The 23,017-nt window shown below is 54.5% G+C and overlaps 1 protein-coding gene across 3 annotated transcripts in view; it reads left to right on the top strand.

Moving 5' to 3' along the window:
- Positions 1-23,017, top strand: part of DDR1 (discoidin domain receptor tyrosine kinase 1) — a 305,588-nt gene that overhangs the window by 189,881 nt on the left and 92,690 nt on the right. For all 3 annotated transcript variants that reach the window (XM_085632879.1, XM_085632633.1, XM_085632714.1), the window contains exons 6-9: positions 18,950-19,052; positions 20,581-20,767; positions 21,331-21,577; positions 21,696-21,950. In XM_085632879.1, the coding sequence (XP_085489005.1) occupies positions 18,950-19,052; positions 20,581-20,767; positions 21,331-21,577; positions 21,696-21,950 (792 nt within the window). The remainder of the gene's footprint in view (positions 1-18,949; positions 19,053-20,580; positions 20,768-21,330; positions 21,578-21,695; positions 21,951-23,017) is intronic.

Consider the following 23,017-nt stretch of genomic DNA (forward strand, 5'->3'; position numbering starts at 1 on the left):
CTGGGGCTGCTCAGAAGCCGCGCGCCCACCTCGGCCAGGGCCACCATCCATCCAGGAGGAAGGGTACCCAGAGAGCTCACAGTGACACACACCACACCTGTGGTGAAAGCAAACGTGGCCTGGATCTCAGTAACCCAAAAACACTATCGGACAATCCCCAACTTTCCTTTTCTAGGCAAAATGATAAAAATATCAACATTCAAAGTCATTTATGGGTTCATAAATGTTCTCTGGTGTCAAAATGGATTCCATCCTGGGCGTGGCACTGACACGTCACTGCTTGCGTCATGGGGTGATGTCAGGACTCCCATGGACCCTGTGGTCTGGCTGGGGTCCCTCTTTGTTTATCTAGCTTCCGCTTCCACACAGTTGACCCCCTACGCTCTTACAAACACGTTATAAGGTATGGGCTGGCTCTGAAATGCGTCACTTCCTACCTTGTGGTTCCACCTCCTCTCTCTCACGTGACCCAATCAGAGCTGTAGCAGGTGTCCCTCCAGGATCCGTCCTTGCCGCCTCATGTTCATCTACCTCAGCCCCTCCCCCACATCACCTTCCCTCCGTAGCCTCATCTGCTCCACCACTGCCGATGACACGCACGTGCTTCTCAACCCTCAAAGCCCTTCGGGTCTTGACTCATATAAGGTGGAGAAGCAGGGACTCCAGGGAGAGAGGGAACTTGACACATAACTGAAAGTCCTACATTGCTGCCTCAGGCTTCACGTGAAGTGACTTTGGCTAAACTTGACTTTTGCAGCGTGAATCCTTTTCTGGATTCACTTGCTTTGCATCATTCCGCCATCTAGTGGTTGGGTCCGGAATTGTCTTTGTTTTTTGTTGTTTTTTTTGTTTTTGTTTTGGTAGCATTTGCAGTCTGACCAACAAAACTCCAGTTTCTCCGAGATTCACTGTCACATTTACACTTCTGCGATTTTCTGGCTCCATCTGAAATGGCATCTTCTGAAAAGTTTTCTGCGCGAGACCATTAGATACTCTAAACAATGTGAAAAAGAATGAAATGGCATCAACAAAAAATCATGCAATTATAATAATACAAAACAAGGAGTCAGTAACGTATTCAAATCAGGTTGCAGAGTTCAGGAGGCCTCATTCTGTAATCTTCAGAGGCAGCATCTGCTTCATTCACAACAAATGAGTGTGGCGGTGAAGTTTAAACCTGTGAACGTCTGAGTACTCCAACCTTGTCAGCTCTCAAGAGTAAGATATGAATATCATTCATAGTCAGTCGGCTCAACTCTCTTTTAAAAGGACTGAGACCTTTCAGACACTGCATAGAGAAGGGCAGTAAAATGTCAAACCTCACACCTCACTACATCAAATGTATTTATTTGTTTAGGTGGTATATGAAGATACGATAGTCAGTGTGTGGTCACTAGTCCTGACCCTCTTCCTGCTGGTCCTGTCCCTTCACTAGTCCTGACCCTCTTCCTGCTGTTCCTGTCTCTTCACTAGTCCTCCTCTGACCCTCTTACCGCTGGCCCTGTCTCTTCACTAGTCCTCCTCTGACCCTCTTCCCGCTCTGGTCCTGTCTCTTCACTAATCCTCTGACCCTCGTCTTGCTGGTCCTGTCTCTTCACTAGTCCTCTGACTCTCTTCCCGCTGGTCCTGTCTCTTCACTTGTCCTCCTCTGACCCTCTTCCCGCTGGTCCTGTCTTTTCGCTAGTCCTCCTCTGACCCTCTTCCCACTGGTCCTGTCTCTTCACTAGTCCTCCTCTGACCCTCTTCCCGCTGGTCCTGTCTCTTCACTAGTCCTCCTCTGACTCTCTTTCCACTGGCCCTGTCTCTTCACTAGCCCTGACCCTCTTCCCGCTGGTCCTGTCTCTTCACTAGTCCTCCTCAGACCCTCTTCCCGCTGGTCCTGTCTCTTCACTAGTCCTCCTCTGACCCTCTTCTTGCTGGTCCTGTCTCTTTGCTAGTCCTCCTCTGACCCTCTTCCCGCTGGTCCTCTCTCTTCACTAGTCCTCCTCTGACCCTCTTCCCTCTGGTTCTGTCTCTTCACTAGTCCTCCTTTGACTCACTTCTTGCCGGTCCTGTCTATTCACTAGTCCTCCTCGGACTCTCTTCCCAGTGGTCCTGTCTCTTCACTAGTCCTCCTCTGACTCTCTTCCCTCTGGTCCTGTCTCTTCACTAGTCCTCCTCTGACTCTCTTCCCGCTGGTCCTGTCTCTTCACTATTCCTCCTCTGACTCTCTTCCCGCTGGTCCTGTCTCTTCACTATTCCTCCTCTGACTCTCTTCACGCTGGTCCTGTCTCTTCACTAGTCCTCCTCTGACCCTCTTCCTGCTGGTCCTCTCTCTTCACTAGTCCTCCTCTGACTCCCTTCCTGCTGGTCCTGTCTCTTCACTAGTCCTCCTCTGACCCTCTTCTTGCTGGTCCTGTCTCTTTGCTAGTCCTCCTCTGACTCTCTTCCCGCTGGTCCTCTCTCTTCACTAGTCCTCCTGTGACCCTCTTCTTTCTGGTCCTGTCTCTTCCCTAGTCCTCCTCTGACTGTCTTCTTTCTGGTCCTGTCTCTTCACTAGTCCTCCTCTGACCCTCTTACCGCTGGTCCTCTCTCTTCACTAGTCCTCCTCTGACCCTCTTCCCGTTGGTCCTGTCTCTTCCCTAGTCCTCCTCTGACTCTCTTCCCGCTGGTCCTGTCTCTTCACTAGTCCTCCTCTGACTCTCTTCCTGCTGGTCCTGTCTCTTCACTAGTCCTCCTCTGACTCTCTTCCCGCTGGTCCTGTCTCTTCACTAGTCCTCCCCTGACCCTCTTTATGCTGGCCCTGTCTCTTCACTAGTCCTCCTCTGACCCTCTTCCCCCTGGTCCTGTCTCTTCACTAGTCCTCCCCTGACCCTCTTTATGCTGGCCCTGTCTCTTCACTAGTCCTCCTCTGACTCTCTTCCCGCTGGTCCTGTCTCTTCACTAGTCCTCCTCTGACCCTCTTCCCGCTGGTCCTGTCTCTTCACTAGTCCTCCTCTGACCCTCTTCCCACTGGTCCTGTCTCTTCACTATTCCTCCTCTGACCCTCTTCCCGCTGGTCGTGTCTCTTCACTAGTCCTCCTCTGACCCTCTTCCCACTGGTCCTGTCTCTTCACTATTCCTCCTCTGTCTCTCTTCCCGCTGGTCCTGTCTCTTCACTAGTCCTCCTCTGACCCTCTTCCCGCTGGTCCTGTCTCTTCACTAGTCCTCCTCTGACCCTCTTCCCGCTGGTCCTCTCTCTTCACTAGTCCTCCTCTGACTCTCTTCCCTCTGGTTCTGTCTCTTCACTAGTCCTCCTCTGACTCTTTTCCCGCCAGTCCTGTCTATTCACTAGTCCTCCTCGGACTCTCTTCCCGCTGGTCCTCTCTCTTCACTAGTCCTCCTCTGACTCTCATCCCGTTGGTTCTGTCTCTTCGCTAGTCCTCCTCTGACCCTCTTCCCTCTGGTCCTGTCTCTTCACTAGTCCTCCTCTGACCCTCTTCCCGCTGGTCCTGTCTCTTCCCTAGTCCTCCTCTGACTCTCTTCCCGCTGGTCCTCTCTCTTCGCTAGTCCTCCTCTGACGCTCTTCCTGCTGGTCCTGTCTCTTCACTAGTCCTTCTCTGACTCTCTTCCCGTTGGTCCCGTCTCTTCACTAGTCCTCCTCTGACCCTCTTCCCGCTGGTCCTGTCTCTTCCCTAGTCCTCCTCTGACTCTCTTCCCGCTGGTCCTGTCTCTTCACTAGTCCTCCTCTGACTCTCTTCCCGCTGGTCCTGTCTCTTCACTAGTCCTCCCCTGACCCTCTTTATGCTGGCCCTGTCTCTTCACTAGTCCTCCTCTGACCCTCTTCCCCCTGGTCCTGTCTCTTCACTAGTCCTCCCCTGACCCTCTTTATGCTGGCCCTGTCTCTTCACTAGTCCTCCTCTGACTCTCTTCCCGCTGGTCCTGTCTCTTCACTAGTCCTCCTCTGACCCTCATCCCGCTGGTCCTGTCTCTTCACTAGTCCTCCTCTGACCCTCTTCCCACTGGTCCTGTCTCTTCACTATTCCTCCTCTGACCCTCTTCCCGTTGGTCGTGTCTCTTCACTAGTCCTCCTCTGACCCTCTTCCCACTGGTCCTGTCTCTTCACTATTCCTCCTCTGTCTCTCTTCCCGCTGGTCCTGTCTCTTCACTAGTCCTCCTCTGACCCTCTTCCCGCTGGTCCTGTCTCTTCACTAGTCCTCCTATGACCCTCTTCCCGCTGGTCCTCTCTCTTCACTAGTCCTCCTCTGACTCTCTTCCCTCTGGTTCTGTCTCTTCACTAGTCCTCCTCTGACTCTTTTCCCGCCAGTCCTGTCTATTCACTAGTCCTCCTCGGACTCTCTTCCCGCTGGTCCTCTCTCTTCACTAGTCCTCCTCTGACTCTCATCCCGTTGGTTCTGTCTCTTCGCTAGTCCTCCTCTGATCCTCTTCCCTCTGGTCCTGTCTCTTCACTAGTCCTCCTCTGACCCTCTTCCCGCTGGTCCTGTCTCTTCCCTAGTCCTCCTCTGACTCTCTTCCCGCAGGTCCTCTCTCTTCGCTAGTCCTCCTCTGACGCTCTTCCTGCTGGTCCTGTCTCTTCACTAGTCCTTCTCTGACTCTCTTCCCGTTGGTCCCGTCTCTTCACTAGTCCTCCTCTGACCCTCTTCCCGCTGGTCCTGTCTCTTCCCTAGTCCTCCTCTGACTCTCTTCCCGCTGGTCCTGTCTCTTCACTAGTCCTCCTCTGACTCTCTTCCTGCTGGTCCTGTCTCTTCACTAGTCCTCCTCTGACTCTCTTCCCGCTGGTCCTGTCTCTTCACTAGTCCTCCTCTGGCTCTCTTCCCGCTGGTCCTGTCTCTTCACTAGTCCTCCTCTGACCCTCTTACCACTGGTCCTGTCCCTTCACTATTCCTCCTCTGACTCTCTTCCCGCTGGTCCTGTCTCTTCACTAGTCCTCCTCTGACTCTCTTCCTGCTGGTCCTGTCTCTTCACTAGTCCTTCTCTGACCCTCTTACCGCTGGTCCTGTCTCTTCACTATTCCTCCTCTGACTCTCTTCCCGCTGGTCCTGTCTCTTCACTAGTCCTCCTCTGACTCTTTTCCCGCTGGTCCTGTCTCTTCATTAGTCCTCCTCTGACCCTCTTCCCGCTGGTCCTGTGTCTTCACTAGTCCTCTGACCCTCTTCTTGCTGGTCCTGTCTCTTCACTAGTCCTCCTCTGACCCTCTTCCCGCTGGTCCTGTCTCTTCACTAGTCCTCCTCTGACTCTCTTCCCGCTGATCCTCTCTCTTCACTAGTCCTCCTCTGACCCTCTTCTTGCTGGTCCTGTCTCTTTGCTAGTCCTCCTCTGACTCTCTTCCCGCTGGTCCTCTCTCTTCACTAGTCCTCCTGTGACCCTCTTCTTTCTGGTCCTGTCTCTTCCCTAGTCCTCCTCTGACCCTCTTCTTTCTGGTCCTGTCTCTTCACTAGTCCTCCTCTGACCCTCTTACCGCTGGTCCTCTCTCTTCACTAGTCCTCCTCTGACCCTCTTCCCGCTGGTCCTGTCTCTTCCCTAGTCCTCCTCTGACCCTCTTCCCCCTGGTCCTGTCTCTTCACTAGTCCTCCCCTGACCCTCTTTATGCTGGCCCTGTCTCTTCACTAGTCCTCCTCTGACTCTCTTCCCGCTGGTCCTGTCTCTTCACTAGTCCTCCTCTGACCCTCTTCCCGCTGGTCCTGTCTCTTCACTAGTCCTCCTCTGACCCTCTTCCCACTGGTCCTGTCTCTTCACTATTCCTCCTCTGACCCTCTTCCCGTTGGTCGTGTCTCTTCACTAGTCCTCCTCTGACCCTCTTCCCACTGGTCCTGTCTCTTCACTATTCCTCCTCTGTCTCTCTTCCCGCTGGTCCTGTCTCTTCACTAGTCCTCCTCTGACCCTCTTCCCGCTGGTCCTGTCTCTTCACTAGTCCTCCTATGACCCTCTTCCCGCTGGTCCTCTCTCTTCACTAGTCCTCCTCTGACTCTCTTCCCTCTGGTTCTGTCTCTTCACTAGTCCTCCTCTGACTCTTTTCCCGCCAGTCCTGTCTATTCACTAGTCCTCCTCGGACTCTCATCCCGTTGGTTCTGTCTCTTCGCTAGTCCTCCTCTGATCCTCTTCCCTCTGGTCCTGTCTCTTCACTAGTCCTCCTCTGACCCTCTTCCCGCTGGTCCTGTCTCTTCCCTAGTCCTCCTCTGACTCTCTTCCCGCAGGTCCTCTCTCTTCGCTAGTCCTCCTCTGACGCTCTTCCTGCTGGTCCTGTCTCTTCACTAGTCCTTCTCTGACTCTCTTCCCGTTGGTCCCGTCTCTTCACTAGTCCTCCTCTGACCCTCTTCCCGCTGGTCCTGTCTCTTCCCTAGTCCTCCTCTGACTCTCTTCCCGCTGGTCCTGTCTCTTCACTAGTCCTCCTCTGACTCTCTTCCTGCTGGTCCTGTCTCTTCACTAGTCCTCCTCTGACTCTCTTCCCGCTGGTCCTGTCTCTTCACTAGTCCTCCTCTGGCTCTCTTCCCGCTGGTCCTGTCTCTTCACTAGTCCTCCTCTGACCCTCTTACCACTGGTCCTGTCCCTTCACTATTCCTCCTCTGACTCTCTTCCCGCTGGTCCTGTCTCTTCACTAGTCCTCCTCTGACTCTCTTCCTGCTGGTCCTGTCTCTTCACTAGTCCTTCTCTGACCCTCTTACCGCTGGTCCTGTCTCTTCACTATTCCTCCTCTGACTCTCTTCCCGCTGGTCCTGTCTCTTCACTAGTCCTCCTCTGACTCTTTTCCCGCTGGTCCTGTCTCTTCATTAGTCCTCCTCTGACCCTCTTCCCGCTGGTCCTGTGTCTTCACTAGTCCTCTGACCCTCTTCTTGCTGGTCCTGTCTCTTCACTAGTCCTCCTCTGACCCTCTTCCCGCTGGTCCTGTCTCTTCACTAGTCCTCCTCTGACTCTCTTCCCGCTGATCCTCTCTCTTCACTAGTCCTCCTCTGACCCTCTTCTTGCTGGTCCTGTCTCTTTGCTAGTCCTCCTCTGACTCTCTTCCCGCTGGTCCTCTCTCTTCACTAGTCCTCCTGTGACCCTCTTCTTTCTGGTCCTGTCTCTTCCCTAGTCCTCCTCTGACCCTCTTCTTTCTGGTCCTGTCTCTTCACTAGTCCTCCTCTGACCCTCTTACCGCTGGTCCTCTCTCTTCACTAGTCCTCCTCTGACCCTCTTCCCGCTGGTCCTGTCTCTTCCCTAGTCCTCCTCTGACTCTCTTCCCGCTGGTCCTCTCTCTTCACTAGTCTTCCCCTGACCCTCTTTATGCTGGCCCTGTCTCTTCACTAGTCCTCCTCTGACTCTCTTCCCGCTGGTCCTGTGTCTTCACTAGTCCTCTGACTCTCTTTCCTCTGGTCCTGTCTATTCACTAGTCCTCCTCTGACCCTCTTCCCGCTGGTCCTGTCTCTTAACTAGTCCTCCCCTGACTCTCTTCTTTCTGGTCTTGTCTCTTCCCTAGTCCTCCTCTGACTCTCTTCCCGCTGGTCCTCTCTCTTCACTAGTCTTCCCCTGACCCTCTTTATGCTGGCCCTGTCTCTTCACTAGTCCTTCTCTGACTATGTTTTTCGCTGGTCCTGTCTCTTCACTAGTCCTCCTCTGACCCTCTTCCCGCTGGTCCTGTCTCTTCACTAGTCCTTCTCTGACTATGTTTTTCGCTGGTCCTCTCTCTTCGCTAGTCCTCCTCTGACTCTCTTCCCGCTGGTCCTGTCTCTTCACTAGTCCTCCTCTGACCCTCTTCCCACTGGCCCTGTCTCTTCACTAGTCCTCCTCTGACTCTCTTCCCTCTGGTCCTGTCTCTTCACTAGTCCTCTGACTCTCTTCGCTCTGGTCCTGTCTCTTCACTAGTCCTCTGACCCTCTTCTTGCTGGTCCTGTCTCTTCACTAGTCCTCCTCTGACTCTCTTCCCACTGGTCCTGTCTCTTCACTAGTCCTCCTCTGACTCTCTTCCCTCTGGTCCTGTCTCTTCACTAGTCCTCTGACTCTCTTCTCTCTGGTCCTGTCTCTTCACTAGTCCTCTGACTCTCTTCCCACTGGTCCTGTCTCTTCACTAGTCCTCCTCTGACTCTCTTCCCTCTGGTCCTGTCTCTTCACTAGTCCTCTGACTCTCTTCCCACTGGTCCTGTCTCTTCACTAGTCCTCCTCTGACTCTCTTCCCTCTGGTCCTGTCTCTTCACTAGTCCTCTGACTCTCTTCTCTCTGGTCCTGTCTCTTCACTAGTCCACCTCTGACTCTCTTCCCGCTGGTTCTGTCTCTTCACAAGTCCTCCTCTGACCCTCTTCTTGCTGGTCCTGTCTCTTCACTAGTCCTCCTCTGACTCTCTTCCCACTGGCCCTGTCTCTTCACTAGTCCTCCTCTGACTCTCTTCCGTCTGGTCCTGTCTCTTCACTAGTCCTCCTCTGACTCTCTTCCCTCTGGTTCTGTCTCTTCACTAGTACTCCTATGACTCTCTTCCGACTGGCCCTGTCTCTTCACTAGTCCTCTGACCCTCTTCTTGCTGGTCCTGTCTCTTCACTAGTCCTCCTCTGACTCTCTTCCCTCTGGTCCTGTCTCTTCACTAGTCCTCTGACCCTCTTCTTGCTGGTCCTGTCTCTTCACTAGTCCTCCTCGGACTCTCTTCCCAGTGGCCCTGTCTCTTCACTAGTCCTCCTCTGAATCTCTTCCCTCTGGTCCTGTCTCTTCACTAGTCCTCTGACTCTCTTCGCTCTGGTCCTGTCTCTTCACTAGTCCTCTGACCCTCTTCTTGCTGGTCCTGTCTCTTCACTAGTCCTCCTCTGACTCTCTTCCCTTTGGTCCTGTCTCTTCACTAGTCCTCTGACTCTCTTCGCTCTGGTCCTGTCTCTTCACTAGTCCTCTGACCCTCTTCTTGCTGGTCCTGTCTCTTCACTAGTCCTCCTCTGACTCTCTTCCCACTGGTCCTGTCTCTTCACTAGTCCTCCTCTGACTCTCTTCCCTCTGGTCCTGTCTCTTCACTAGTCCTCTGACTCTCTTCTCTCTGGTCCTGTCTCTTCACTAGTCCTCTGACTCTCTTCCCACTGGTCCTGTCTCTTCACTAGTCCTCCTCTGACTCTCTTCCCTCTGGTCCTGTCTCTTCACTAGTCCTCTGACTCTCTTCCCACTGGTCCTGTCTCTTCACTAGTCCTCCTCTGACTCTCTTCCCTCTGGTCCTGTCTCTTCACTAGTCCTCTGACTCTCTTCTCTCTGGTCCTGTCTCTTCACTAGTCCACCTCTGACTCTCTTCCCGCTGGTTCTGTCTCTTCACAAGTCCTCCTCTGACCCTCTTCTTGCTGGTCCTGTCTCTTCACTAGTCCTCCTCTGACTCTCTTCCCACTGGCCCTGTCTCTTCACTAGTCCTCCTCTGACTCTCTTCCGTCTGGTCCTGTCTCTTCACTAGTCCTCCTCTGACTCTCTTCCCTCTGGTTCTGTCTCTTCACTAGTACTCCTATGACTCTCTTCCGACTGGCCCTGTCTCTTCACTAGTCCTCTGACCCTCTTCTTGCTGGTCCTGTCTCTTCACTAGTCCTCCTCTGACTCTCTTCCCTCTGGTCCTGTCTCTTCACTAGTCCTCTGACCCTCTTCTTGCTGGTCCTGTCTCTTCACTAGTCCTCCTCGGACTCTCTTCCCAGTGGCCCTGTCTCTTCACTAGTCCTCCTCTGAATCTCTTCCCTCTGGTCCTGTCTCTTCACTAGTCCTCTGACTCTCTTCGCTCTGGTCCTGTCTCTTCACTAGTCCTCTGACCCTCTTCTTGCTGGTCCTGTCTCTTCACTAGTCCTCTGACTCTCTTCCCGCTGGTCCTGTCTCTTCACTAGTCCTCCTCTGACTCTCTTCCCGCTGGTCCTGTCTCTTCGCTAGTCCTCCTCTGACTCTCTTCCCGCTGGTCCTGTCTCTTCACTAGTCCTCCTCTGACCCTCTTCCCGCTGGTCCTGTCTCTTCCCTAGTCCTCCTCTGACTCTCTTCCCGCTGGTCCTCTTTCTTCACTAGTCCTCCTGACCCTCTTCCCGCTGGTCCTGTCTCTTCACTAGTCCTCCTCTGACTCTCTTCTTGCTGGTCCTGTCTCTTTGCTAGTCCTCCTCTGACTCTCTTCCCGCTGGTCCTCTCTCTTCACTAGTCCTCCTCTGACTCTCTTCCCGCTGGTTCTCTCTCTTCACTATTCCTCCTCTGACTCTCTTCCCGCTGGTCCTGTCTCTTCACTAGTCCTCCTCTGACTCTTTTCCCGCTGGTCCTGTCTCTTCATTAGTCCTCCTCTGACCCTCTTCCCGCTGGTCCTGTGTCTTCACTAGTCCTCTGACCCTCTTCTTGCTGGTCCTGTCTCTTCACTAGTCCTCCTCTGACCCTCTTCCCGCTGGTCCTGTCTCTTCACTAGTCCTCCTCTGACTCTCTTCCCGCTGGTCCTCTCTCTTCACTAGTCCTCCTCTGACCCTCTTCTTGCTGGTCCTGTCTCTTTGCTAGTCCTCCTCTGACTCTCTTCCCGCTGGTCCTCTCTCTTCACTAGTCCTCCTGTGACCCTCTTCTTTCTGGTCCTGTCTCTTCCCTAGTCCTCCTCTGACCCTCTTCTTTCTGGTCCTGTCTCTTCACTAGTCCTCCTCTGACCCTCTTACCGCTGGTCCTCTCTCTTCACTAGTCCTCCTCTGACCCTCTTCCCGCTGGTCCTGTCTCTTCCCTAGTCCTCCTCTGACTCTCTTCCCGCTGGTCCTCTCTCTTCACTAGTCTTCCCCTGACCCTCTTTATGCTGGCCCTGTCTCTTCACTAGTCCTCCTCTGACTCTCTTCCCGCTGGTCCTGTGTCTTCACTAGTCCTCTGACTCTCTTTCCTCTGGTCCTGTCTATTCACTAGTCCTCCTCTGACCCTCTTCCCGCTGGTCCTGTCTCTTAACTAGTCCTCCCCTGACTCTCTTCTTTCTGGTCTTGTCTCTTCCCTAGTCCTCCTCTGACTCTCTTCCCGCTGGTCCTCTCTCTTCACTAGTCTTCCCCTGACCCTCTTTATGCTGGCCCTGTCTCTTCACTAGTCCTTCTCTGACTATGTTTTTCGCTGGTCCTGTCTCTCCACTAGTCCTCCTCTGACCCTCTTCCCGCTGGTCCTGTCTCTTCACTAGTCCTTCTCTGACTATGTTTTTCGCTGGTCCTCTCTCTTCGCTAGTCCTCCTCTGACTCTCTTCCCGCTGGTCCTGTCTCTTCACTAGTCCTCCTCTGACCCTCTTCCCACTGGCCCTGTCTCTTCACTAGTCCTCCTCTGACTCTCTTCCCTCTGGTCCTGTCTCTTCACTAGTCCTCTGACTCTCTTCGCTCTGGTCCTGTCTCTTCACTAGTCCTCTGACCCTCTTCTTGCTGGTCCTGTCTCTTCACTAGTCCTCCTCTGACTCTCTTCCCACTGGTCCTGTCTCTTCACTAGTCCTCCTCTGACTCTCTTCCCTCTGGTCCTGTCTCTTCACTAGTCCTCTGACTCTCTTCTCTCTGGTCCTGTCTCTTCACTAGTCCTCTGACTCTCTTCCCACTGGTCCTGTCTCTTCACTAGTCCTCCTCTGACTCTCTTCCCTCTGGTGCTTTCTCTTCACTAGTCCTCTGACTCTCTTCCCACTGGTCCTGTCTCTTCACTAGTCCTCCTCTGACTCTCTTCCCTCTGGTCCTGTCTCTTCACTAGTCCTCTGACTCTCTTCTCTCTGGTCCTGTCTCTTCACTAGTCCACCTCTGACTCTCTTCCCGCTGGTTCTGTCTCTTCACAAGTCCTCCTCTGACCCTCTTCTTGCTGGTCCTGTCTCTTCACTAGTCCTCCTCTGACTCTCTTCCCACTGGCCCTGTCTCTTCTCTAGTCCTCCTCTGACTCTCTTCCGTCTGGTCCTGTCTCTTCACTAGTCCTCTGACTCTCTTCGCTCTGGTCCTGTCTCTTCACTAGTCCTCCTCGGACTCTCTTCCCACTGGCCCTGTCTCTTCACTAGTCCTCCTCTGACTCTCTTCCCTCTGGTCCTGTCTCTTCACTAGTTCTCTGACTCTCTTTGCTCTGGTCCTGTCTCTTCACTAGTCCTCTGACCCTCGTCTTGCTGGTCCTGTCTCTTCACTAGTCCTCTGACTCTCTTCCCGCTGGTCCTGTCTCTTCACTAGTCCTCCTCTGACTCTCTTCCCGCTGGTCCTGTCTCTTCGCTAGTCCTCCTCTGACTCTCTTTCCGCTGGTCCTGTCTCTTCACTAGTCTTCCTCTGACTCTCTTCCCTCTGGTTCTGTCTCTTCACTAGTACTCCTATGACTCTCTTCCGACTGGCCCTGTCTCTTCACTAGTCCTCTGACCCTCTTCTTGCTGGTCCTGTCTCTTCACTAGTCCTCCTCTGACTCTCTTCCCTCTGGTCCTGTCTCTTCACTAGTCCTCTGACCCTCTTCTTGCTGGTCCTGTCTCTTCACTAGTCCTCCTCGGACTCTCTTCCCAGTGGCCCTGTCTCTTCACTAGTCCTCCTCTGAATCTCTTCCCTCTGGTCCTGTCTCTTCACTAGTCCTCTGACTCTCTTCGCTCTGGTCCTGTCTCTTCACTAGTCCTCTGACCCTCTTCTTGCTGGTCCTGTCTCTTCACTAGTCCTCTGACTCTCTTCCCGCTGGTCCTGTCTCTTCACTAGTCCTCCTCTGACTCTCTTCCCGCTGGTCCTGTCTCTTCGCTAGTCCTCCTCTGACTCTCTTCCCGCTGGTCCTGTCTCTTCACTAGTCCTCCTCTGACCCTCTTCCCGCTGGTCCTGTCTCTTCCCTAGTCCTCCTCTGACTCTCTTCCCGCTGGTCCTCTCTCTTCACTAGTCCTCCTCTGACCCTCTTCCCGCTGGTCCTGTCTCTTCACTAGTCCTCCTCTGACTCTCTTCTTGCTGGTCCTGTCTCTTTGCTAGTCCTCCTCTGACTCTCTTCCCGCTGGTCCTCTCTCTTCACTAGTCCTCCTCTGACTCTCTTCCCGCTGGTTCTCTCTCTTCACTAGTCCTCCTCTGACTCTCTTCCCGCTGGTCCTGTCTCTTCACTTTTCCTCCTCTGACTCTCTTCCCGCGGGTCCTGTCTCTTCACTAGTCCTCCTCTGACCCTCTTCCCGCTGGTCCTCTCTCTTCACTAGTCCTCCTCTGACTCTCTTCCTGCTGGTCCTCTCTCTTCACTAGTCCTCCTCTGACTCTCTTCCCGCTGGTCCTGTCTCTTCACTAGTCCTCCTCTGACTCTCTTCCCGTTGGTCCCGTCTCTTCACTAGTCCTCCTCTGACCCTCTTACCGCTGGTCCTGTCCCTTCACTATTCCTCCTCTGACTCTCTTCCCGCTGGTCCTGTCTCTTCACTAGTCCTCCTCTGACTCTCTTCCCGCTGGTCCTGTCTCTTCACTAGTCCTCTTCTGACTCTCTTCCCACTGGCCCTGTCTCTTCACTAGTCCTCCTCTGACTCTCTTCCCTCTGGTTCTGTCTCTTCACTAGTCCTCTGACTCTCTTCGCTCTGGTCCTGTCTCTTCACTAGTCCTCTGACCCTCTTCTTGCTGGTCCTATCTCTTCACTAGTACTCCTATGACTCTCTTCCGACTGGCCCTGTCTCTTCACTAGTCCTCTGACCCTCTTCTTGCTGGTCCTGTCTCTTCACTAGTCCTCCTCTGACTTTCTTCCCTCTGGTCCTGTCTCTTCACTAGTCCTCTGACCCTCTTCTTGCTGGTCCTGTCTCTTCACTAGTCCTCCTCGGACTCTCTTCCCAGTGGCCCTGTCTCTTCACTAGTCCTCCTCTGAATCTCTTCCCTCTGGTCCTGTCTCTTCACTAGTCCTCTGACTCTCTTCGCTCTGGTCCTGTCTCTTCACTAGTCCTCTGACCCTCTTCTTGCTGGTCCTGTCTCTTCACTAGTCCTCTGACTCTCTTCCCGCTGGTCCTGTCTCTTCACTAGTCCTCCTCTGACTCTCTTCCCGCTGGTCCTGTCTCTTCGCTAGTCCTCCTCTGACTCTCTTCCCGCTGGTCCTGTCTCTTCACTAGTCCTCCTCTGACCCTCTTCCCGCTGGTCCTGTCTCTTCCCAAGTCCTCCTCTGACTCTCTTCCCGCTGGTCCTCTCTCTTCACTAGTCCTCCTCTGACCCTCTTCCCGCTGGTCCTGTCTCTTCACTAGTCCTCCTCTGACTCTCTTCTTGCTGGTCCTGTCTCTTTGCTAGTCCTCCTCTGACTCTCTTCCCGCTGGTCCTCTCTCTTCACTAGTCCTCCTCTGACTCTCTTCCCGCTGGTTCTCTCTCTTCACTAGTCCTCCTCTGACTCTCTTCCCGCTGGTCCTGTCTCTTCACTTTTCCTCCTCTGACTCTCTTCCCGCGGGTCCTGTCTCTTCACTAGTCCTCCTCTGACCCTCTTACCGCTGGTCCTGTCTCTTCACTATTCCTCCTCTGACTCTCTTCCCGCTGGTCCTGTCTCTTCACTAGTCCTCCTCTGACTCTTTTCCCGCTGGTCCTGTCTCTTCATTAGTCCTCCTCTGACCCTCTTCCCGCTGGTCCTGTCTCTTCACTAGTCCTCCTCTGACTCTCTTCCCGCTGGTCCTCTCTCTTCACTAGTCCTCCTCTGACTCTCTTCCCGCTGGTCCTGTCTCTTCACTAGTCCTCCTCTGGCTCTCTTCCCGCTGGTCCTGTCTCTTCACTAGCCCTCCTTCGACCCTCTTCCCGCTGGTCCTGTCTCTTCACTAGTCCTCCTCTGACTCTCTTCCCACTAGTCCTGTCTCTTCGCTAGTCCTCCTCTGACTCTCTTCCCGCTGGTCCTGTCTCTTCACTAGTCCTCCTCTGACTCTCTTCCCGCTGGTCCTGTCTCTTCACTAGTCCTCCTCTGACTCTCTTCCCGCTGGTCGTGTCTCTTCGCTTGTCCTCCTCTGACTCTCTTCCCGCTGGTCCTGTGTCTTCACTAGTCCTCTGACTCTCTTTCCTCTGGTCCTGTCTATTCACTAGTCCTCCTCTGACTCTCTTCCCTCTGGTCCTGTCTCTTCACTAGTCCTCCTCTGACCCTCTTCCCGCTGGTCCTGTCTCTTCACTAGTCCTCCCCTGACTCTTTTCCCACTGGTCTTGTCTCTTCACTAGTCCTCCTCTGACTCTCTTCCCGCTGGTCCTGTCTCTTCACTAGTCCTCCTCTGACTCTCTTCCTGCTGGTCCTGTCTCTTCACTAGTCCTCCTCTGACTCTCTTCCCGCTGGTCCTGTCTCTTCACTAGTCCTCCTCTGACTCTCTTCTTGCTGGTCCTGTCTCTTCACTAGTCCTCCTCTGACTCTCTTCCCGCTGGTCCTGTCTCTTCACTAGTCCTCCTCTGACTCTCTTCTTGCTGGTCCTGTCTCTTTGCTAGTCCTCCTCTGACTCTCTTCCCGCTGGTCCTCTCTCTTCACTAGTCCTCCTCTGACTCTCTTCCTGCTGGTCCTCTCTCTTCACTAGTCCTCCTCTGACCCTCTTCCCGCTGGTCCTCTCTCTTCACTAGTCCTCCTCTGACTCTTTTCCCGCTGGTCCTGTCTATTCACTAGTCCTCCTCTGACTCTCTTCCCGCTGGTCCTGTCTCTTCACTAGTCCTCCTCTGACTCTCTTCCCGTTCGTCCCGTCTCTTCACTAGTCCTCCTCTGACCCTCTTCCCGCTGGTCCTGTCTCTTCCCTAGTCCTCCTCTGACTCTCTTCCCGCTGGTCCTCTCTCTTCGCTAGTCCTCCTCTGACTCTCTTCCCGCTGGTCCTGTCTCTTCACTAGTCCTCCTCTGACTCTCTTCCCGCTGGTCGTGTCTCTTCGCTTGTCCTCCTCTGACTCTCTTCCCGCTGGTCCTGTGTCTTCACTAGTCCTCTGACTCTCTTTCCTCTGGTCCTGTCTATTCACTAGTCCTCCTCTGACTCTCTTCCCTCTGGTCCTGTCTCTTCACTAGTCCTCCTCTGACCCTCTTCCCGCTGGTCCTGTCTCTTCACTAGTCCTCCCCTGACTCTTTTCCCACTGGTCTTGTCTCTTCACTAGTCCTCCTCTGACTCTCTTCCCGCTGGTCCTGTCTCTTCACTAGTCCTCCTCTGACTCTCTTCCTGCTGGTCCTGTCTCTTCACTCGTCCTCCTCTGACCCTCTTCCCGCTGGTCCTGTCTCTTTGCTAGTCCTCCTCTGACTCTCTTCCCGCTGGTCCTCTCTCTTCACTAGTCCTCCTCTGACTCTCTTCCTGCTGGTCCTCTCTCTTCACTAGTCCTCCTCTGACCCTCTTCCCGCTGGTCCTCTCTCTTCACTAGTCCTCCTCTGACTCTTTTCCCGCTGGTCCTGTCTATTCACTAGTCCTCCTCTGACTCTCTTCCCGCTGGTCCTGTCTCTTCACTAGTCCTCCTCTGACTCTCTTCCCGTTGGTCCCGTCTCTTCACTAGTCCTCCTCTGACCCTCTTCCCGCTGGTCCTGTCTCTTCCCTAGTCCTCCTCTGACTCTCTTCCCGCTGGTCCTCTCTCTTCGCTAGTCCTCCTCTGACTCTCTTCCCGCTGGTCCTGTCTCTTCACTAGTCCTCCTCTGACTCTCTTCCCGCTGGTCGTGTCTCTTCGCTTGTCCTCCTCTGACTCTCTTCCCGCTGGTCCTGTGTCTTCACTAGTCCTCTGACTCTCTTTCCTCTGGTCCTGTCTATTCACTAGTCCTCCTCTGACTCTCTTCCCTCTGGTCCTGTCTCTTCACTAGTCCTCCTCTGACCCTCTTCCCGCTGGTCCTGTCTCTTCACTAGTCCTCCCCTGACTCTTTTCCCACTGGTCTTGTCTCTTCACTAGTCCTCCTCTGACTCTCTTCCCGCTGGTCCTGTCTCTTCACTAGTCCTCCTCTGACTCTCTTCCTGCTGGTCCTGTCTCTTCACTAGTCCTCCTCTGACCCTCTTCCCGCTGGTCCTGTCTCTTCACTAGTCCTCCTCTGACTCTCTTCCCTCTGGTCCTGTGTCTTCACTAGTCCTTCTCTGACTATGTTTTTCGCTGGTCCTGTCTCTTCACTAGTCCTCCTCTGACCCTCTTCCCACTGGCCCTGTCTCTTCACTAGTCCTCCTCTGACTCTCTTCCCGCTTGTCCTGTCTCTTCACTAGTCCTCCTCTGACTCTCTTCCCGCTGGTCCTGTCTCTTCACTAGTCCTCCTCTGACCCTCTTCCCGCTGGTCCTGTCTCTTCACTAGTCCTCCTCTGACCCTCTTCCCACTGGTCCTGTCTCTTCACTAGTCCTCCTCTGACTCTCTTCTTGCTGGTTCTGTCTCTTCACTAGTCCTCCTCTGACTCTCTTCCCTCTGGTCCTGTCTCTTCACTAGTCCTCCTCTGACCCTCTTACCGCTGGTCCTGTCTCTTCACTATTCCTCCTCTGACTCTCTTCCCGCTGGTCCTGTCTCTTCACTAGTCCTCCTCTGACCCTCCTCCCGCTGTTCCTGTCTCTTCACTAGTCCTCCTCTGACTCTCTTCCCTCTGGTGCTGTCTCTTCACTAGTCCTCCTCTGACCCTCTTCCCGCTGGTCCTGTCTCTTCACTAGTCCTGACCCTCTTCATGCTGGCCCTGTCTCTTCACTAGTCCTCCTCTGACTCTCTTCCCGCTAGCCCTGTCTCTTCACTAGTCCTCTGACTCTCTTCCCGCTGGTCCTGTCTCTTCACTAGTCCTCCTCTGACTCTCTTCCCTCTGGTCCTGTCTCTTCACTAGTCCTCTGACTCTCTTCGCTCTGGTCCTGTCTCTTCACTAGTCCTCCTCGAACTCTCTTCCCACTGGCCCTGTCTCTTCACTAGTCCTCCTCTGACTCTCTTCCCTCTGGTCCTGTCTCTTCACTAGTCCTCTGACTCTCTTCGCTCTGGTCCTGTCTCTTCACTAGTCCTCCTCTGACTCTCTTCTTGCTGGTCCTGTCTCTTCACTAGTCCTCCTTTGACTCACTTCTTGCCGGTCCTGTCTATTCACTAGTCCTCGTCTGACTCTCTTCCCGCTGGCCCTGTCTCTTCACTAGTCCTCCTCTGACTCTCTTCCCGCTCGTACTGTCTCTTCACTAGTCTTCCTCTGACCCTCTTCCCGCTGGTCCTGTCTCTTCACTAGTCCTCCTCTGACCCTCTTCATGCTGTTCCTGTCTCTTCACTAGTCCTCCTCTGACCCTCTTCGTGCTGGTCATGTCTCTTCACTAGTCCTCCTCTGGCTCTCTTCCCACTGGCCCTGTCTCTTCACTAGTCCTCCTCTGACTCTCTTCCCTCTGGTCCTGTCTCTTCACTAGTCCTCTGACTCTCTTCGCTCTGGTCCTGTCTCTTCACTAGTCCTCTGACTCTCTTCCCGCTGGTCCTGTCTCTTCACTAGTCCTCTGACTCTCTTTCCGCTGGTCCTGTCTATTCACTAGTCCTCCTCTGACTCTCTTCCCTCTGGTCCTGTCTGTTCACTAGACCTCCTCTGACTCTCTTCCCGCTGGTCCCGTCTCTACACTAGTCCTCCTCTGACTCTCTTCCCGCTGGCCCTGTCTCTTCACTAGTCCTTCTCTGACTATGTTTTTCGCTGGTCCTGTCTCTTCACTTGTCCTCCTCTGACTCTCTTCCCGCTGGTCATGCCTCTTCACTAGTCCTCCTCTGACCCTCTTCATGCTGGTTCTGTCTCTTCACTAGTCCTCCACTGACTCTCTTCCCACTGTCCCTGTCTCTTCACTAGTCCTCCTCTGACCCTCTTCCCTCTGGACCTGTCTCTTCACTAGTCCTCTGACTCTCTTTGCTCTGGTCCTGTCTCTTCACTAGTCCTCCTCTGACTCTCATACTGTTGGTTCTGTCTCTTCACTAGTCCTCCTCTGACTCTCTTCCTGCTGGTCCTGTCTCTTCACTAGTCCTCCTCCAACTCTCTTCCCTCTGGTCCTGTCTCTTCGCTAGTCCTCTGACTCTCTTCCCTTTGGTCCTGTCTTTTCACTAGTGCTCTGACCCTCTTCTTGCTGGTCCTGTCTCTTCACTAGTCCTCCTCTGACCCTCTTCTTGCTGGTCCTGTCTCTTCACTAGTCCTACTCTTACTCTCTTCCCGCTTGTCCTCTTTCCTCACTGGTCCTTATGGTCTCTTTCTCCTTGAATCTCTCCACAGATGGTCTTCAGTCCTACACGTCTCCAATGGGCCAAATTATGAAGCTTGGGAGTGACATCATCAATTTGAACGACTCCACCTACGATGGGTTCAGCATATCCAGGTACTCACTCCCCTCATGGTTCCCAAGCCAGGTCCCAGCACCCTCTCTGCTCCTAGCCCTGCATGTTGTCTCTAAGCCAGAGGAGCTGTCTGCCCAGGTCCCAGCTCCCTCTCTGCTCCTAGCCCTGCATGTTGTCTCTAAGCCAGAGGAGCTGTCTGCCCAGGTCCCAGCACAGTCTCGGCTCCTAGCCCCGTGTGTTGTCTCAAAGTCCAGGTGTCCACCCATGCAGTGTTCAACCACACTCTCCACATCCTCACATCCCCCAGGGGGAGGTCCATATGGTGAATGTTGGTAATGTTTCCGTGGTCCTACATGGGCTCCCGTCTGCCATTCACCACCTGCAGCTCGGAGAGCTCTTCAGAAGCCCTTGGTCCGTGCTCTATTGCAATAGAGCTATCAGGGTTGTCCGCTCTTCTCAGCTCCTATTGGTGGGATAGACATAGCCTTCTCACCCTCCCTGATGTTACTGTGGAGGGACACATGGGGGTCTCACCCCTACTACGGCCATTCTTCTTCTCTTCTTGGAAGATACAAATGCTTCCCAAAACTGCCTTTCAGCTTCCCAAGATGTTCTTGTTAGAACTCAAGATCCCTTTGGTGCCAGTGACCGCCGAAGGCCCCTTCAGGGTCCTGGGATGAAGCTGCTGGAGGGATGGGGGGCTGGTGAGGGGTTGGATGGATTGGAAAGGCGAATTGCTTGTCTACCATTTAGGCCAGGCACCATCGGTAAGAGGTGAGCGTCTAAGGAGGGGGTGAAATGTGGCAGACTTGGGGAGCCTTTCCCTCAGAGTCAACAGATAAGTCGGTCCCCATCTGTATTCCTCTTATTTCCGTCACATGAGTGACTGCTGACCACAAAGGCCCGATTGGACCAGCTCCGACCGGGGCCAGGTCCCAAAGTGGCTCCCATTAGTCAGACGAACTCTCCTCAGCACCTGCTGCTCTTATTCAAAACAGTCACCCCTTCTCCTGTTTGTCCCTACAGCGTGTTGTACGGGGGCCAGGAGATCGCCTGCGGTTCCTTTGTTACACAGTAACCCCCCTCTTCTGTTTGTCCCCACAGCGTGTTGTACGGGGGCCAGGAGATCGCCTGCGGTTCCTTTGTTACACAGTAACCCCCCTCTTCTGTTTGTCCCCACAGCGTGTTGTATGGGGGCCAGGAGAGCGCCTGCGGTTCCTTTGTTACACAGTAACCCCCCTCTCCTGTTTGTCCCCACAGTGTGTTGTACAGGAGCCAGAAGGTCACCTGCTGTTCCTTTGTTACACAATAACCCCCCTCTCTTGTTTGTCCCCACAGTCGGCTGTACGGGAGCCAGAAGGTCACCTCCGGTTCCTTTGTTACACAGTAACCCCCTCTCTTATTTGTCCCCACAGCCTGCAGTACAGGGGCCAGGAGATCACCTGCTGTGCCTTTGTTACACAGTAACCCCTTCTCTTGTCTGTCCCCACAGCCTGCAGTACAGGGGCCAGGAGATCACCTGCTGTGCCTTTGTTACACAGTAACCCCCTCTCTTGTTTGTCCCCACAGCCTGCAGTACGGGGGTCTTGGTCAGCTTACGGATGGGGTTCTGGGCTCTGATGACTTCACCCAGATCAAGGAGCTGAGGGTCTGGCCAGGCTACGACTATGTGGGTTGGAACCGCTCAGCCTTAAACAAGGACTTCCTGCAGATGGAGTTTGAGTTCGACTATCCAAGAGCGTTCACCTACATGAGGGTAAGTGGGTGAGGGTAAGCGTGCGGACTGTGGGGTGAGGAGGAGGGAGGCTGTTGGTAGAGGACTTGGGCCCTGGCCTGGGAGTGGAGGTCTGGAGGTATTGAGAAGTACTGGGGTAAATGCAGCAGAAGTAGTGTCCAGTACAAAAGACATAGGGTGTAGGAGGGAACTATAGGGTGCAGCGGGTCCAGCAAGTTACAGTACAAGAGGCTGGGGGTGGGAGGAGAGTTCTGGGGTACCCCGATGATCAGCAGTGTGAACGAGTTTCCTACTGTAGAGTGACGTCACAGGGTCATTGAAGATTTAAGATGAAGTCAGGTTATTCACCACGGCTCCTTACATAGATAATTAAAGCTCCGTGTTCACTAGTTTGGCGGGTGAGTGACAGCGTTTGACCTCTCCTCAGCATCCTTCTTCTCCAGTTACACCCATCTCTATTTCTACTTAACATATCTCATGTCTCTCTTCCCCCACACCTTACTCCCTCTCCTATGATTTACTGCTGCCATCTTTGACCTCCTTTCTCCTCCTCTCTGTCCTCCATCCTTTGTTTCACTTCACAGGTACACGTGAACAACATGCACACACATGGCGTGCAGGTCTTCCGGCAGGTGGACTGCTCCTTCCGAAGGGGTCTGCACTCACCCTGGGAGCCAGAGCCGGTCAGCCTGTCCCTGGCCTTGGAGGTGACGGACCCCACAGCCCGCTCCATCACGGTGCCGCTGCTGGAGAGAGAGGGGCGCATTGTCCGTTGTAACTTCCACTTCTCCTCCTCATGGCTGCTCTTCAGCGAGATCGCCTTCCTGTCCGGTAAGCAGGGCCGGGCTGGCGGTGTGTGAGGGACAGGAGGGTTACACCTTGGCTAGAGGAGTTGGACATCTTACATTTGTGGTTCACCTCCCACCAATTGCAAACTTCTCTGTTTCAGAGGTTGTTGATTACTCGGACCCTGCAGAGGCCAGCCTCCGTCCCCCGCTTCCTGCCCACAGGGCGTCCGTAGCCCCTCCCCGCCCGCAGGAGGAGCCTGTCTCTACAGCACAACCACAGCACAGGATCCCTGCTGTGACTGAACAGCCTGGTGCTACCCTACACGAGGCGCCCGGCATGGCCTCTGAGCAGACTGGCGCTACCCTTCATGTGGGCCGCGTGATCCCAGCCTTCACCTCCAACAATACTGCCCTAGGTGAGTAGGTTCAGGGGGCACCTCCTGAGGGTTTTCCAGGGGTCACCCGTGAGGGTTTTGCAGGGGTCACCTTGTGAGGGTCATCCTGGGAGCACCTCGCGAGGGTCATTCAGGGGGCACCTCATTAGGGTCATCCAGGGGACACCTTGTGAGGGTCATCCAGGGGGCACCTCGCAAGGGTCATCCAGGGGACACCTTGTGAGGGTCATCCAGGGGGCACATTGCGAGGGTCATCCAGGGGACACCTCGTGAGGGTCATCCAGGGGACACCTCATAACAGTCATCCAGGGGACACCTCGTGAGGGTCATCCAGGGGGCACCTCACGAGGGTCATTCAGGGTGAACCTCGTGAGGGTCATTCAGGGTGAACCTCGCGAGGGTCATCCAGGGGACACCTCATGAGGGTCATCCAGGGGACACCTCGTGAGGGTCATCCACGGGACACCTCGTGAGGGTCATCCAGGGGACACCTGATGAGGGTCATCCAGGGGACACCTTGTGAGGGTCATCCAGGTGGCACCTTGAGAGTCGTCCAGGGGAGCACCTCGCAAGTGTTGTCCAGGGGGCACTTGGTGAGGGTCGTCCAGGAGGCACCTTGTGAGGGTCATCCAGTGGGCACCTTGTGAGGGTCGTCCAGGGGGCACCTTGAGAGGGTCATTCAGGGGACACCTCGTGAGGGTCACCAGGGGGCACCTTGCGAGGGTCATCCAGGGGACACCTCATAACGGTCATCCAGGGGACACCTCGTGAGGGTCATCCAGGGGGCACCTCGCGAGGGTCATCCAGGGGGCACCTTGTGAGGGTCATTCAGGGTGAACCTCGTGAGGGTCATTCAGGGTGAACCTCGCGAGGGTCATCCAGGGGACACCTCGTGAGGGTCATCCAGGGGACACCTCGTGAGGGTCATCCACGGGACACCTCGTGAGGGTCATCCAGGGGACACCTGATGAGGGTCATCCAGGGGACACCTCGTGAGGGTCATCCAGGTGGCACCTTGAGAGTCGTCCAGGGGAGCACCTCGCAAGTGTTGTCCAGGGGGCACTTGGTGAGGGTCGTCCAGGAGGCAC

This window comes from Triturus cristatus, chromosome 1_1 (genome assembly GCF_964204655.1).
Source record: "Triturus cristatus chromosome 1_1, aTriCri1.1, whole genome shotgun sequence".
Lineage (NCBI taxonomy): Eukaryota > Metazoa > Chordata > Amphibia > Caudata > Salamandridae > Triturus > Triturus cristatus.